General features: G+C 40.3%; 1 protein-coding gene across 7 annotated transcripts in view; it reads left to right on the forward strand.

Moving 5' to 3' along the window:
- LOC309601823 (WD repeat-containing protein 7) overlaps nt 1-13858 on the forward strand; it is a 147603-nt gene that overhangs the window by 19476 nt on the left and 114269 nt on the right. For all 7 annotated transcript variants that reach the window (XR_014230586.1, XM_082334990.1, XM_082334988.1 and 4 more), the window contains 9 exons: nt 535-709; nt 2588-2664; nt 6632-6751; nt 6948-7093; nt 8157-8259; nt 9295-9433; nt 9993-10241; nt 11796-12016; nt 12782-12977. Coding sequence is in view for 6 of the 7 variants with exons in the window: in XM_082334990.1 (XP_082191116.1) it covers nt 535-709; nt 2588-2664; nt 6632-6751; nt 6948-7093; nt 8157-8259; nt 9295-9433; nt 9993-10241; nt 11796-12016; nt 12782-12977 (1426 nt within the window). In the remaining variant the exon portion in view is untranslated. The remainder of the gene's footprint in view (nt 1-534; nt 710-2587; nt 2665-6631; nt 6752-6947; nt 7094-8156; nt 8260-9294; nt 9434-9992; nt 10242-11795; nt 12017-12781; nt 12978-13858) is intronic.

Here is a 13858-nt window from a genome sequence, read left to right on the forward strand (position 1 = left end):
TTCAGAGGCCCTATTCTATGTTGCAATGCATGGATAACTATAGATCAGTTATCAAAGCAAGGCTGTTTTGTTTCTTTTTAAGCTTAATGGTGACATTATATACATACTTCGGTATCTCATAAATAGTTTATGCTGTATCATCAAATGCCCTAGAGCTGGAAATATGTGCTGTGCTTCAGCAGTTGAAAAAGTGTGGCATAATTAATGAGAGAGGCTGGAAAGAAAGGAGGAAAGGGAGAAAATGTTTGGAGGAGCGCTGCCAGGGGAGGTGGGAGCGTGAGGATGACCTTAGCAGGGAAGGCGGAGGCAGGCTCCTGTCAGCTCCAGGAGCTGGGTGTGCAGGGTAAGGATTGCCTTGGGAAGGTAACAGGAGAAAGGGGGCCTCGCAGAAAGCTCTCCTCGTCAGTGCAGAGTAGTAGTTTTTAAACAAATAGGCGTTAGAATATATTTATGAAATTATGATTTTGATTAAAAATGAAGTAGCCGATGTCTCACATGGAGTATAATTTCTGTCTTTTGTTAATATCCATTTAGTTCTATCAGTTTACAGTTGGGACTCAGCGTGAAGGGAGGCTGCTATGCCATGGACATTACCCAGAAATTCTTGTTGTGGATGCTACCAGCCTTGAAGTTCTTTATTCTTTATTATCCAAGATATCTCCCGACTGGATCAGCTCCATGACTATCATTCGATCCAACAGAACACAAGGTAATTATTTTTGTTGCTTTTATCATGGCTTTGCCTCCCTGTGAGAAACACTGTTTTCAGCTTTTTCAAGAACCTGGGGAGGAACTAGGATGTTATTTCTCGTGACCATGGGCAACACCCTGCAAACACTAGCCTTTTGGGAACGCAAAGTATACGTAGTTGTTTCTAGTCCCTGAAAAAGAGGCTAGTTTCATGTCTGCGCAGTATTGTCTCTGCTGCTGTTCCATCAAATGGGAGTTTTGGCTCTGGCTAAAATGTAACTGCTTTCTCATGACCAGAACCTAAAATCTCTGCGTGTGCGCTTGGCGGGAGCCAGGCTCACCTGGTAAACAGGTTCAGCTCTGTCATCTGCAGTGCGTGCGTGTGCTGAAACCTGAAGGACAAGGAACCTTCCCACAGGAAGAGTGATTTTTTTTATTATTATTATTATTATTATTTTTTATTTTGAATAAAAGCGTATTCCACTAGGGTGATAACTTGGTTTCTCTTTGAGAATTGAGAAAGAGTTCTGGAGAGCACTCTGACAGCAAGACCCTGGAAGCTGGCAGAAGACTGGAGGAAGGGTTGCAAGCGCTCTAAATGCTAAGGCTGTCATCTGCATTACTAACATGATGTGTAGTACACGTCGAGATCATTTGGCAAGCTATACATCATAATTTTTGACAAGATATGTATGTACTAGGAGTATTTCTTGTGATTAGTAGCTTTACAAAAAGCACTGTCATAACATTTTCAAAGCTATTATTGCAGGAAATGTGTTTAAGGAATGGGCTGATTAAAGTACACAATAGGATTAAAAAACCTGAAGACTGTAGAGGGAGGAACTTCTAAAAGTGATGACAGTCAGTTTAGCGGAGAGGTATGTGAGTAGGCTCATGTTCGGTGGTGGATTGGTTGACATGGTTTGAAGTGATAGCTGTCCACACATCTGTGTTGCTCTGCTAGCTGGTGTTAATTTGCTAGGCTTTAAATTGTGGCAGCTGAGGCGGAGAGGTGTCTCACTTGGGTTTTCCCGCTGTGGAGGCTGTAGTTCTTAAGAGGTTTGGGGAACACTAAGGAAGAAGATCCTGACAAAAGGAGAGACTTTTATCTTGAGTTAAGGCTGACAGCAGTTGTAAACTGAGTGGTCCCAAAGTCCTGGAGTGGGAAAGCTCAATTGCTGTCCCCACAACATCTAAGTTGCTGGAACAACTGGAAGTGAACTCTGGTATTAAGTGTTTCCCGATACTGCCTTTAATTTTATTTCCTGTTTTGTAGTCGTTTTTATATTGTAATCAAGAAGTTACCCCTTGGATTTTGGTCTGACACCAGACTTGTCTGGTAGAAACAGGAATGTCTAGAAAGTTTGACTAGTGCTTGATATACTTTGGCTTTTGTGAAGGTAATAACTCTAATGGAGTAATTTTGCAGAGATGCCCTTTGGGAGCCTGCAGCGAAGAGATGCTTGGGCAGCTGTACAACTAGAGTAAGCTTCCCATTAAACCTCAGCTTCCTCGCAGGCTGCTGTGGGCAGACAGCTAGGCGTAAGCAACAAATCTCCCCTTGCCTGTGGGGAGAGTGGTGGGACAACCCACGATGTCTGATAGCAATACTAGAAACAACCATGGCTTCCCTTCCTCCCATTTAATTTGAGCCCTGAGTATTAATTGAGAGATGTAAACACAAACCCGTGAGATCTGTGTGTGTGTGTGCATGTGTGCTTCTGGAATACCACTTCGCAAATAAACATTTGATTTTGAAGCAAACACTTCAGGAATGTTTTGATAAACTTTTAACGTTGAGGTACTCTCAGTATATTTTTGTACTCAGATATGCACAAGTGTGCAACAAAATGAAGACGTCCTTGTACTTATCAGCCTAATGCTTGTTTTTCCCCAGAGGATACTGTTGTAGCAGTTTCGGTGACTGGCATCCTGAAAGTATGGATAATAACCTCTGAAGTTAGTCGGATGCAGGTAAACAAAGGCTTCTGAATTAATGATATTTCCTGTTGTGATGAAGGGGGAACTTCTATTAATGCTGTTTCCTGTTCTTCCAGCTACCTAATGATATTAGGTTTTTTTCCTCTTTGCCATTTGAAAATCAATTTCGTTAATTTTGCTTTACTGATTCTTCAAGTTACCAGCAGAACTCCTAATCTTTCTGATGTTTGACTCTGAGAACTTATTTCAAAATTATAGAATCATGGAATCGTTAAGGTTGGAAAAGGCCCTTAAGGTCATCAAGCCCAACCGTTAACCCAGCACTGCCAAGTCCACCGCTAAACCATGTCCCTCAGCACTACATCTACCTGGCTTTTAAATCCCTCCAGGGATGGGGACTCAGCCCCTGCCCTGGGCAGCCTGGGCCAGGGCCTGACAGCCCTTTGGGGGAAGAAGTTTTTCCCAATACCCAACCCAACCCTGCCCTGGCGCAGCTTGAGGCCGTTCCCTCTCGTCCCATCGCTTGTTCCTGGGGAGCAGAGACCGACCCCCCCGGCTCCAGCCTCCTTTCAGGCCGTTGCAGAGAGCGAGGAGGGCTCCCCTCAGCCTCCTCTTCTCCAGGCTGAGCCCCCCCAGCTCCCCCAGCCGCCCCTCCCCAGCCTTGTGCTCCAGCCCCTGCCCCAGCCTCGCTGCCCTGCTCTGGCCACGCTCCAGCCCCTCCATGGCCGCCTTGGGGTGCGGGGCCCAGCGCTGAGCACAGCATTCGAGGGGCGGCCTCACCAGTGCCCAGCGCAGGGGCACCATCCCCTCCCTGCTCCTGCTGGCCACACCATTCCTGATACAAGCCAGGGTGCCACTGGCCCTCTTGGCCACCTGGGCACCCTGCTGGCTCATGTTCAGCAGCTGTTGACCAGCACCCCCAGGCCCTTTCCCGCCGGGCAGCTCCCAGCCGCTCCTCCCCACGCCTGCAGCGGTGCCTGGGGTTGGTGTGCCCCAAGTGCAGGACCCAGCCCTGAGCCTTGTTGAATTTCAAAATTAAGAGTAGGATAATCTCCAATTTCTACAAATCTTTTTTTTTTTGTTATTTGTACCATGTAACGATTTGTGTTAATATACAAATGTTCTTGTTAATACACAAATATTTGTCTTTTAATTTTTCCCTCTCTAAAAGTCCTGTTCTTTCATTAAGTCACCTTGTACTACATTCCACAGGAGTTTTGAGTTCCAAAGGGAATTTAGTAGCAAAGATTGTTACAGTAATGTTTAACTTTCCAAACCGGTACGGATGCTGTACTGCATGCATAACTTTATTCAGTACAGGCAGAACTTCTATATGCAAGAGCTTGCATTATAAGGACTCATTAGTTGAAAGAGATGATGCTAATAAATACATGTTTACTCTCTGTAGTATCAATAGAAAAAATAAGTCACAGAGCTAAAGCTTGCCCTGGACTGCATAGGAAGTGTGTGTCTTTTAATATGGTGGTGGCATTATAGAAGAGACTTTGTCACAAGACTTCATTTTTTTTAAGATTAAGTTGTCCAGTTACATTTCTTATTCTCTTAAAAGATCTGTACCTAATTTTTAAAAATTTTTCATTATAGTTTTATTATCTCATACTATATTACTATTATTATTAAATACAGTATTAAATTTTATTTAGTATTAAAATTTATTATTAAATGTAATATTTTCTTTGAGAAAGATGAGAAGTGAGATGTGGAGATGCCTGAAGGGTTTGCTGAGCAGAGAATCCCGCTTTTAGGAATATTCATTATTAGGGATAATCTACGGCGCGCTCTGTTATTTGGCAGTTCCTGCCTTCCTGTGTACTAATGAATAAAAGCCCTAGAGGAGGTTTGTCACACACCTCATAGACCTCTGGCAAATCAGCTACTCACAGAAACTTCTTGTAAAAGATATACATCATTATAGATGCTTAGCGACTATGGAAGAATAACCTTATGAATATAAATGAGCTGGTTTTTGATGAACTTGTTTATTTCCAGAATATTTGTAATGCTAAAGCAGCACAGCTTGCGTTACTTTGGAAGACCAATATAACGGAATTCCTTGCTTCTGACCCCATCAGGGGACAGAGGTGGTTTTCATGGTTTTTTGTTTCATAGTTTCAAACTTGATGAAATTATGTTTGCTCTCAAAGCATTTTCTGAAAACCCTTGTTACGCTGCTGGTAATGTTTTAGCTAACATCACGTGTAACAGTTACACTTTAAAAAAAAAGAAAAAGGGAGCTGTGAGCAGTGAAGAGTATTGGCTGTCATGAATGTAAGAAACACAAAGATGTAACTAAACAGGAGCTTATCGCAGTCTGGTCTGTTTGGGATGGGGGGAGCCTTGAAAGAATGACACGTGAGCTGAATCTGCTTAGTTTCAGCTGACTCTCTGGACGCAAGGTAATCCATTGACAGTGATGATACTAAATAGGCACCACTAATCTGTCCAGCTGGGGAATTTGTTAGACTTAAGTGATGAAAGAGGATACCACATGCTCCTGCAGATCTTCTTATGAGGAGTAATAGAATAAGGACTGCTACAAGTGTTTGGTTTTTCCTTAGAAGTTGGCCATCTGGCATCTTATGAGACTGCGTAGTTCCTTTTCCATCACATGGTCTCTGTCATGTTCCTAAGTTCAATTTGAGCGAGAAGAAAAAGTCAGCTGGGTATTTTCTTGTTATCTGATTTCCATCTGTATGTTGTTCTGCGTAGAGACTCTCGGATTTAGACACTGGTTGCTGTCACACTGTCTGAGCACTTAAATGGTTCCTGTGTAGGACAGAATGCTTATTTCCCATCTCGAAGATGAGGAAATAATATTTCAGGAAAATACTATCTTGCCACAGACACCTGTAACAGGGTAAGGAGTTGTGATCTAGGACATCCGAGTCCTCGCTTCTGCCTTAATTGCCTGGTTATCCCGATTTTCTCTCCCCTGCCTCCATAAGGTTGTGTTTTACGAAAGTGAAGAGCCCTGTGAAATTGGCTGAAGTGACTGGCATTGCAGACAGGTCTTTCTGTAAGTCTCCTGTTTATACCCGCGGCAGGTTATCTGCAGCCTTCTGTTGATGCAGCCAGGTTTTTACAACTGTAAGCCAAGCTTTTCAGATGATGAATGGCGTGGCTGTCCCTCCTTCCTTCAAGGTATCCCAAGTCAGAGTGAGGATGGACGGTCAGTGGAAGCGAGGATTAGCTTGGGAGCTAGTCTGGGTGTTCTGGGTCTGGACAGACTAGCAGTGACCACCCTCGGTACCAGCAGAAGCAAGTTTTGCTTTGAGGTGGGCCCGGATTCATCAAGGTACAGCACTGATGTGACAGATCAGCCTGATACTCAGCGGAGGGTGTTTGGCCAAACGGTTGAGATCCCATGCTATTTGATAGTGCTAAATTGAATCTCAGAACAACATGGTCAGCAGTGACTGAATCTTAACTTATGGCCAAGGGTCGGTCTACAGCTGAAAACTTTGAGACGTGATCACGCTAGTGGACATGACATGAGGAAGGGAACGGCCCATGTATTCAGCAGTTCCGCTCTCCGGCTTTGCTGGCGTGCTGGTCAGTACTTGCGCCTGATTATGGCTATATACATATGCTCTCTAAACACAAGTGATAACCTCCTGTTGGCGTCATTTTTGTCTGTCTCTACGAGCCAATTTCTTACTTATCACTTCTTCAGTTCTGCTTTTCTGCACGTTTGCTACTCTTGTACTTGTGACAAAGTCTTCAGACTTGGCTATCACAGGAAAGTTGGTATTCAAGGTACGATATACCCATAGGAGTATCAAAATAAAACATAAGTGTTTGCTTCAGTTAAAATACACAGAAACATTGACAAGCTCATAACTTGAGCAAATTTAAAACCATCAAGAAATCTTTTTTGAAGATGTTGTTGTTACAGAAGGTAATATGGCTCTATTTAATTTCAGATTTATAATTTTAAATAAAAGGCTGTTAATTTAATGTTGGTTTTGTTTGTTTTTAGGATACCACACCCGTATTTGAAGAGGAGTCAAAACCTATTTATTGTCAAAACTGTCAAAGCATTTCTTTCTGTGCGTTTACCCAGCGGTCGTTGTTGGTTGTGTGTTCCAAATACTGGAGGGTAAGGCAAGCTAGCTGCACAGCACCTGGCTGCTTTTCACTGTAGAAGCTGATTTAATTAAATTGCCAGTGAGACATTTAGATCAAGATGCTCTAAGTCCTTTTAATGTGTCTATATTGAAACCGAAATTAGCCGCTGTCTGGGCATTTTAATCTGTAATTGGTTAATGACAACAGACTGTTCTGTTTCTTTTCAGGTTTTTGATGCTGGAGATTATTCCCTCTTATGTTCAGTCCCTAGTGAAAACGATCAGACCTGGACTGGTGGCGACTTTGTGTCAGCTGATAAAGTGATTGTATGGACGGAAGACGGACAAAGTTTCATATATAAATTACCAGCCAGGTAGTCAACAATGAAATACTCCATTTATTTATTTTGTGAGATAAAAACATGAGCAACTTTGAAGAAATGTTGAGTATCTCTGGCTTTTATTTTGCTACAAAATCATACGGATGTTGCAGAAACTAGTATTCCATGAGTGTATTTTAAAGTCTGCGTCCCCTAAATGTATCCTGTTGAAGCAATGCTCAGTAATTTAGATTGCCTCAACCAAGATTGCTACGCTATTTTCTGATATTACGCTCCTTTTCACCTCCTCATGGAGCTGTGTGATGGGAAGAGGTGCATTTTGCTCTTGAACAAGTGTCATAAATTAAAATAAAATATAATTTAAGTATTTCCTTAACCAGGCCCAAATACGGAAGAAATAAGATTTTGCTATATGGAGTCAATGTAAATGATGATCGTATTATTGTAACAGAGTACTCTTTCAGCCCATTAAGGGAAGGCACGAACAGCTGAGTTTGTGCACGTAAATGTGAAAACATAAAATTAATTTAAAATTAGGTATCAAAGAGGTTCAATAAACGTAGAATGACAAAAGTAAAATAAAAAACTTTTCTTCTGACATCTTCATGACATGCAAACATCCCTTTGCTCTGGGTAGAGATAGTTTTATCTTGGAGATCCTTGGGTGTTCTCACATAAATCAGGCGAGAAGTCCTTTCTCACGCTTCTATGTGATCAGCGCATGAGGATGCGAGCAGATCTATCTGGTGGTCTGTCGGAGCAGTCCTTGGGTTTGGTGCGTTTTGGTCCTGAGTGTGAGGCCAGATGTGTTTACGTCCAAAGCGGACCTAAAGCCAGGCTACCTTCATTCTTTTTTTCCTTCAGTGCTGGCTGTCGGGGGGAACTGAGTTGGACACGTTTGGAGCAGTTGTTAATTGATGAAGAATACCCTGTGCATTAAAATTAGAGTAATGATCTGCTATAAATTGGAAAAAATGTAATGTTTAAGGGCTTGGGGGTTGGTTTTGCTTAGTATTATTTAGTTAGCTAGCAATGTAGTAATCACTCTCTAGTAATACAAGGAATTTTATTCCTTTCTCTTTGTTCTTAAACCCAGCTGTCTACCAGCTAGCGATTCATTTCGCAGAGATGTGGGGAAAGCAGTAGAAAATTTAATTCCGCCTTTATTGTACAGTGTGTTGGACAGAGCAGATAAACAGGTAAAATGTATTTCTTTGAAGTTTCTTTTATGGACTGCGTTTCTCCTTTAGAGAGTTGAAGCACGCATACATCATGGCCGGTTCTTCTCTTTCAAAGTAGACCTTTAGGATTTCTTCTTTTCCTAGAGAAAGTGGATAGATGCAATTTCCCTGCTGTTTTGTTTGCTTCTTGTTGGTTTTCAAATAAGTGCAGAGGTTAATCTCTGGTCAAGTGCATCTTCAGTTCCTGTGTACAGACAGTTTATTATTCATCAGGGCCTGGAGAACCAGAAGTCAAGTTGTGACGTGCGTGATGATTAGACAGTAACTGAGCAAGAGCTTTTAGAATCACAACTTTGAATTTGAAAGCTTAAATCCTTGCAAAGTAAAGAAAATCAAATTTCGTAGGCCAAAGTTCTCTTTGAGCTATACTTCATTTTTATATTGTACTGTGAACTGTATCTGCCGTAAACTAATGTATCTACAACTGCTGTATGATATATCTAGTACTTACACTACTAGGTATAAGTAACTGCCTGATTTACAAATGCTGTTATTACAAGACTACTGTAGGAATTTTTTTTTATCTTAACCATTTAATCTGTTGCCAAATTTGGACATTGAGACATATATTTGTGTGTTTTTTTCTTTATGTTGTCAATCAATACTAAAACTGTTTTGCTTCTGTTGTGGACCATGTTCCTTACTGAGTAGTGTAACTTCAGCTCACCGTTGCAGTTAGAATGTTAACAATTTTAGAATACACACATGCATATATAAAGTATTCTAAATATGAATATATTTAGAACAAACCCAAATATATATAAAAATCTTTTTTCTTCTCCCCTAAACCCGTGACTTGTTTTGTAACTAGCAACAGTTTCTTCTGATCTGTATTGCTGTATTTATTCGTTCTCCTGTAAGAAAGATAAAGCATAAAGTAGCTAGGTTTTTGTCCTGCTTTTAAAAGGTACAGTGGATTATGTGGGGAAAGCAAATTTTGACGTTAGTACATGGTTTGCCTGTGTTCTGAAGTTAATTTATTTTTTTTAACAGCTACTAATATGTCCTCCAGTCACTCGTTTCTTCTATGGACACAGGGAGTTTTCCTATAAGCTGTTAATCCAAGGAGACTCTTCAGGGAGGCTGTGCATTTGGAGTGTGCCTGATACTCTTGAACAAGATGGTGCAAAAGGTATATCTAATTAACAGTCTTGTCACCAAGGCTTTTAACGGGCATCTGTTTCTCTTGTTTTATCTTTTGTTGCTGGATAAAGCGCTGCTGTTTTTCCTACAGATCCATGAAGTTGTTTTTTTTTAATTGTTAGCTTTTTGCAAGAGTTATAGTAACTTAATTTTTTCATACATGATCAAAATCTTAATTTACTCTGAATATTTTTCAGGTATTAAGTTTTAACTGCTTTATTCCAACTACTAGCTATGGTCATTGCTGTCTGCCTGTGTAACTTCCCCTTGTAGCTTAGATCACGTACTTTTCCAGTTCTCACATATATTGTTTCCATGTGTTGCTGTAGCTTCGCTCAAGTAGTCAGTAAATTAATCTCCAGTATATACCTTTTACTTTGTTCAAAGTGTTGTAACATAGTGTATTTAAACTTTGAGATTTTTTCAGAAAAGCATTCCTAATTTCCGTTCTCGGGGGTTTTTTGGTGGTGGTTTTTTGTTCTTTAAATCCTCCTCCCACCTCACTCCTTCCTTTTTTTTTTTTCTTTCTTTCTTTTCTTTTTAAACAGGACTGCAAACAACAACTTCAATATCCCTCCAGGAAGCTTTTGATAAACTTACTCCTCGCCCTGCTGGGATTATAGACCAACTAAGCTTAATACCAAACATCAATGAACCACTGAAAGTTACAGCCAGTGTCTATATCCCCGCACACGGGCGTTTGGTTTGTGGTCGTGAAGATGGAAGCATTGTTATTGTGCCAGCAACACAAACTGCTATAGTTCAGCTGCTGCAAGGAGAGCACATGCTTAGGAGAGGTATGCAAATAAGCTTTGGAAAAGCCCGGTTGGATTACAGTGTGCGCCTGTCACGAGGTGTACTGAAGTATGAAATAGTTTCACGAAGCGAGCATTAAGTCATTTTACAGGTAGAAATCACATAACCGTTTTCTTAACAATTCCGATGTTCTATTATGTAATGAGAAACCTAAGTAATTAATTAACTGTGGCCAGCTGCATCAACTTTTGCGGGGGGTCCCTTCCCTGGAAAGCCTTGGCTATTTCTCCTGGGTTTTTGAGATGCAGTAGCAACGATATGGCCGGGGACACCTCCCGTCTCCCTCCCAGTGTTGCTCTGGGCACTGGGGTATCAGTGTGCCTGTGAAGATCTTGGGGAAATAATGAACCTAAAAGAGAATTCCTCTTTGTGTATCCTGTAGTTAGTTGAGTGTTACACATTGGCCTGCTGTTGTACATTTTGGTTCCAGATTTTTTAATACTTTTGTGATCACAGTTGCAGAACAAATATTTGGGTTTTGATTTTTTACACATGCTGATAAATGAAAAATACATGTAAATATTTTTCTGTGAATACACATATGAGCTTTGACAAGTTGTATACAAGGCTGTTGGTTGTACTGTTTCCTTTATATAACTGGCTTACTTCATATGACTTTATACAAAAATGATTTTTTTTCTTAATGTGAAGTTGAGTTGCCTCGAAGTTGATACATTAGACTGCAAATAAGCATTGGTGATTCTTGCCCTCGTAAAAATACAGAAGTGCCTGTGCGTATTCTACGTAAGGTTTGCTGTGCTTGCTAGAAAGCGTAATCACATAGAGGAAAAAAGTTCAACTATATCATGCAGGTATTGCATAGAATACTTGATTCTGGCATTTATTTGGCCCATTTTGTCAAATTTGCCATCTAAAAAGACAGTTTTTCTAAGCATCTTTTGCAATAGTTAACTCACTCTCATTCTGACCTTTTAACTAATGTATTTGATCTCGGTGAGCAGAAGACTCGCCATTCTTGGCTCTGTGTTCACACAAATTATTTTCCTTTGTAAATTTAAATGTGATGTCATTAACCTATTCTGCGCAAGCACCAAATGCATAACGCTGCAGACTTGCATGCCACTGTTGTGGCCAGTGCAGAGTAAGATTAGGCAGTTTTCCCAGTACTGGTCCTTTTGGTTATAATGTTGGATAAATTTGTGTTTGACAGGGAAAGGAATTTATATTTTCATATTTTTGTGGCCTTTTTAAAATTTTTTTTTTGCTGGTACTTTTTGGGGGGGAGGAGGCTGTAAAGTGAGGTTGTTCAGCAAGGCAAAAAGAATCATTCAGTCCATGTCCCATAGAAAAATTTGTGAACATTTTAAAAAGAGACAAGGCTAATTCTATAAGAACTTCTGTCAAAAATTGCAGTATGTCTGTATTTTTTTTTCTTTAAATCAAGAAGTGTTTTGGATTGTTAACTGTTCTATGACTTACATTTTCTCTCTCTCTCCTCCCTCCCCCCCCCCCCCCCCCCCTTTTTTCTCCCCCTTCTTTTCTTTTCCCCCTTTCACCTCAACCCAATTTCTCAGGTTGGCCACCTCACCGGACTCTCCGAGGCCATCGAAACAAAATTACATGCTTACTGTATCCTCATCAGGTTTCTTCTCGTTATGATCAAAGGTATTTGATCTCAGGTGGTGTGGATTTCTCAGTCATCATATGGGATATATTTTCTGGAGAGATGAAACATATCTTCTGTGTACATGGTGGAGAAATTACACAGCTTCTAGTTCCACCAGAAAACTGTAGTGTAAGTTTTACATAATGTGTCTGATAACCTTTCTCACACTTTCCATAAGCGGTACAGCTCCTCAAATCCTTCTTGAGAATGTGAATGTAATATGAAATACTGACAATTCAGCACTGACCTAATGTATAACTCCTGCAGACACGTAAAAAGAGTTTAACTGTTCTGTTAATCTTGGTTTTGTTCACATCACGTTTTAGCTACATAAAGAATTAAAAATAGTAGAAAAACAGGATACTAAAACCTAGCTGGCTAAGGAAATGCTTGGCATTTTATGACATACAGCATTAACAGTGGGAGAGGATTTCCACGACATGGAAGCAGTCTTTCCCCGAAGGTGTTTGCGAATGCGATAGGCAGGCATTGCTCACCAGTTAGCTCACGGGTTTTAAAGGCAATTTTATCTTTCATCACTTGGATGAGTAGGTAGAATTTAATGAACAAAATGACATTGATTTACTTGAAAACCGTGGTTTCTCTTTTTTGCTCAACAAAACAGGTTCTAATACCTCTTTGCTCTTTATGATGTGCAAGAGGTTGGATTCAAGAGAACTTCTGCAAGTGAAATTCTGTTTCTAGTGACCTCAGTGAGTGTAGCCATAGACTTACGTGTCTGTGTTTTGTTTATAAAATAGGTTATTGATCACCATATTGGTCCATTGAAGAAGATATTAAATGCAAACTGTCTGCCTTATGATTAAGATTGTTTTCTTTTTTCTCTCTCTTTTTTTTTATTTTTTTTAATTTTTTTTTTCCCCCTTTTATTAGGCAAGAGTCCAGCACTGTATTTGCTCTGTTGCCAGTGATCACTCAGTAGGGCTTCTGAGTCTGCGGGAGAAAAAATGCATCATGCTGGCATCCCGTCACCTTTTTCCTATTCAAGTAATAAAATGGAGGCCTTCCGATGACTATCTGGTGGTGGGATGTTCGGATGGGTCTGTGTACGTCTGGCAAATGGATACTGGTACGGTTAAGTTCAAAGACATCGATTAAACTATTTTTTTAATAATGTTTAGTTACAGTTCTGTATAAGTTGCATCTGAGAGAAGAGTTAAAATTTTTTCTCACATTTATATTTGGAAATTTAGCACTCCACATATTCCCAAAACTTGTAAGCCTTTGTTAAATACATACCTTAGTATTTGGAATAACTCATTCAGGTTTGGAGAAGTATAGCTTGCTGGGGCTGTCTTCCCCCACATGTTTTCGTAGTTATTTTTAGAGAGACTAGTTCAAGTGTTGGCTGCACTTGTAGTGTTCTCTCAGTTCATTAGTGTCCGCGCTTCCTCAGCAGTTTTCTTGAAAGCTTGGTGTAGAAGTGCAGCACCTTGAACCTACAATAGTTTCTTCCTCTGCAGAGTGAAGAAAGTGTTTGTTTGGGGTTTTGTATTGTTTGACTTGTTGTTTGGTGTGGTTTGTTTTGTTTTTAAAGAGAAACTAACACTTAGTTTAGAAGAAAGTAAAAATGGGCCTTAACAAAATGGGCAACAAGGGGTAAAACAAAAACAGCTTTGTGGAAAATTTTGTGATATTTGAAAGGGAGAAAGTGAGGGAAAAAATGCATCAAAATATATGCAGTGTGTAATGACCTTTTAACTCCTTAACTCACTTAAGAAAAAACCCACAAACCTGCAATGATGTCTGAATATTACTTTCAGCTTATTGTGAAAACTAGATGAGAATCGTTTTTTATTCAAGCTCTAGGAAGCAAAGAGGAACCTGAGATCTATCGTGGAAAATGTAATCCACACGGGTAGTTGGGTGGGAGAGGGAATTCAAAATGATTGAAAACCTTCTGCTAGAAAAGTTGAGCAGCTGCAGTCATCGCTCTCTTGTCAGTACAGA

This window comes from Platalea leucorodia, assembly GCF_965183815.1.
Source record: "Platalea leucorodia genome assembly, chromosome: W".
NCBI classification, from domain to species: domain Eukaryota; kingdom Metazoa; phylum Chordata; class Aves; order Pelecaniformes; family Threskiornithidae; genus Platalea; species Platalea leucorodia.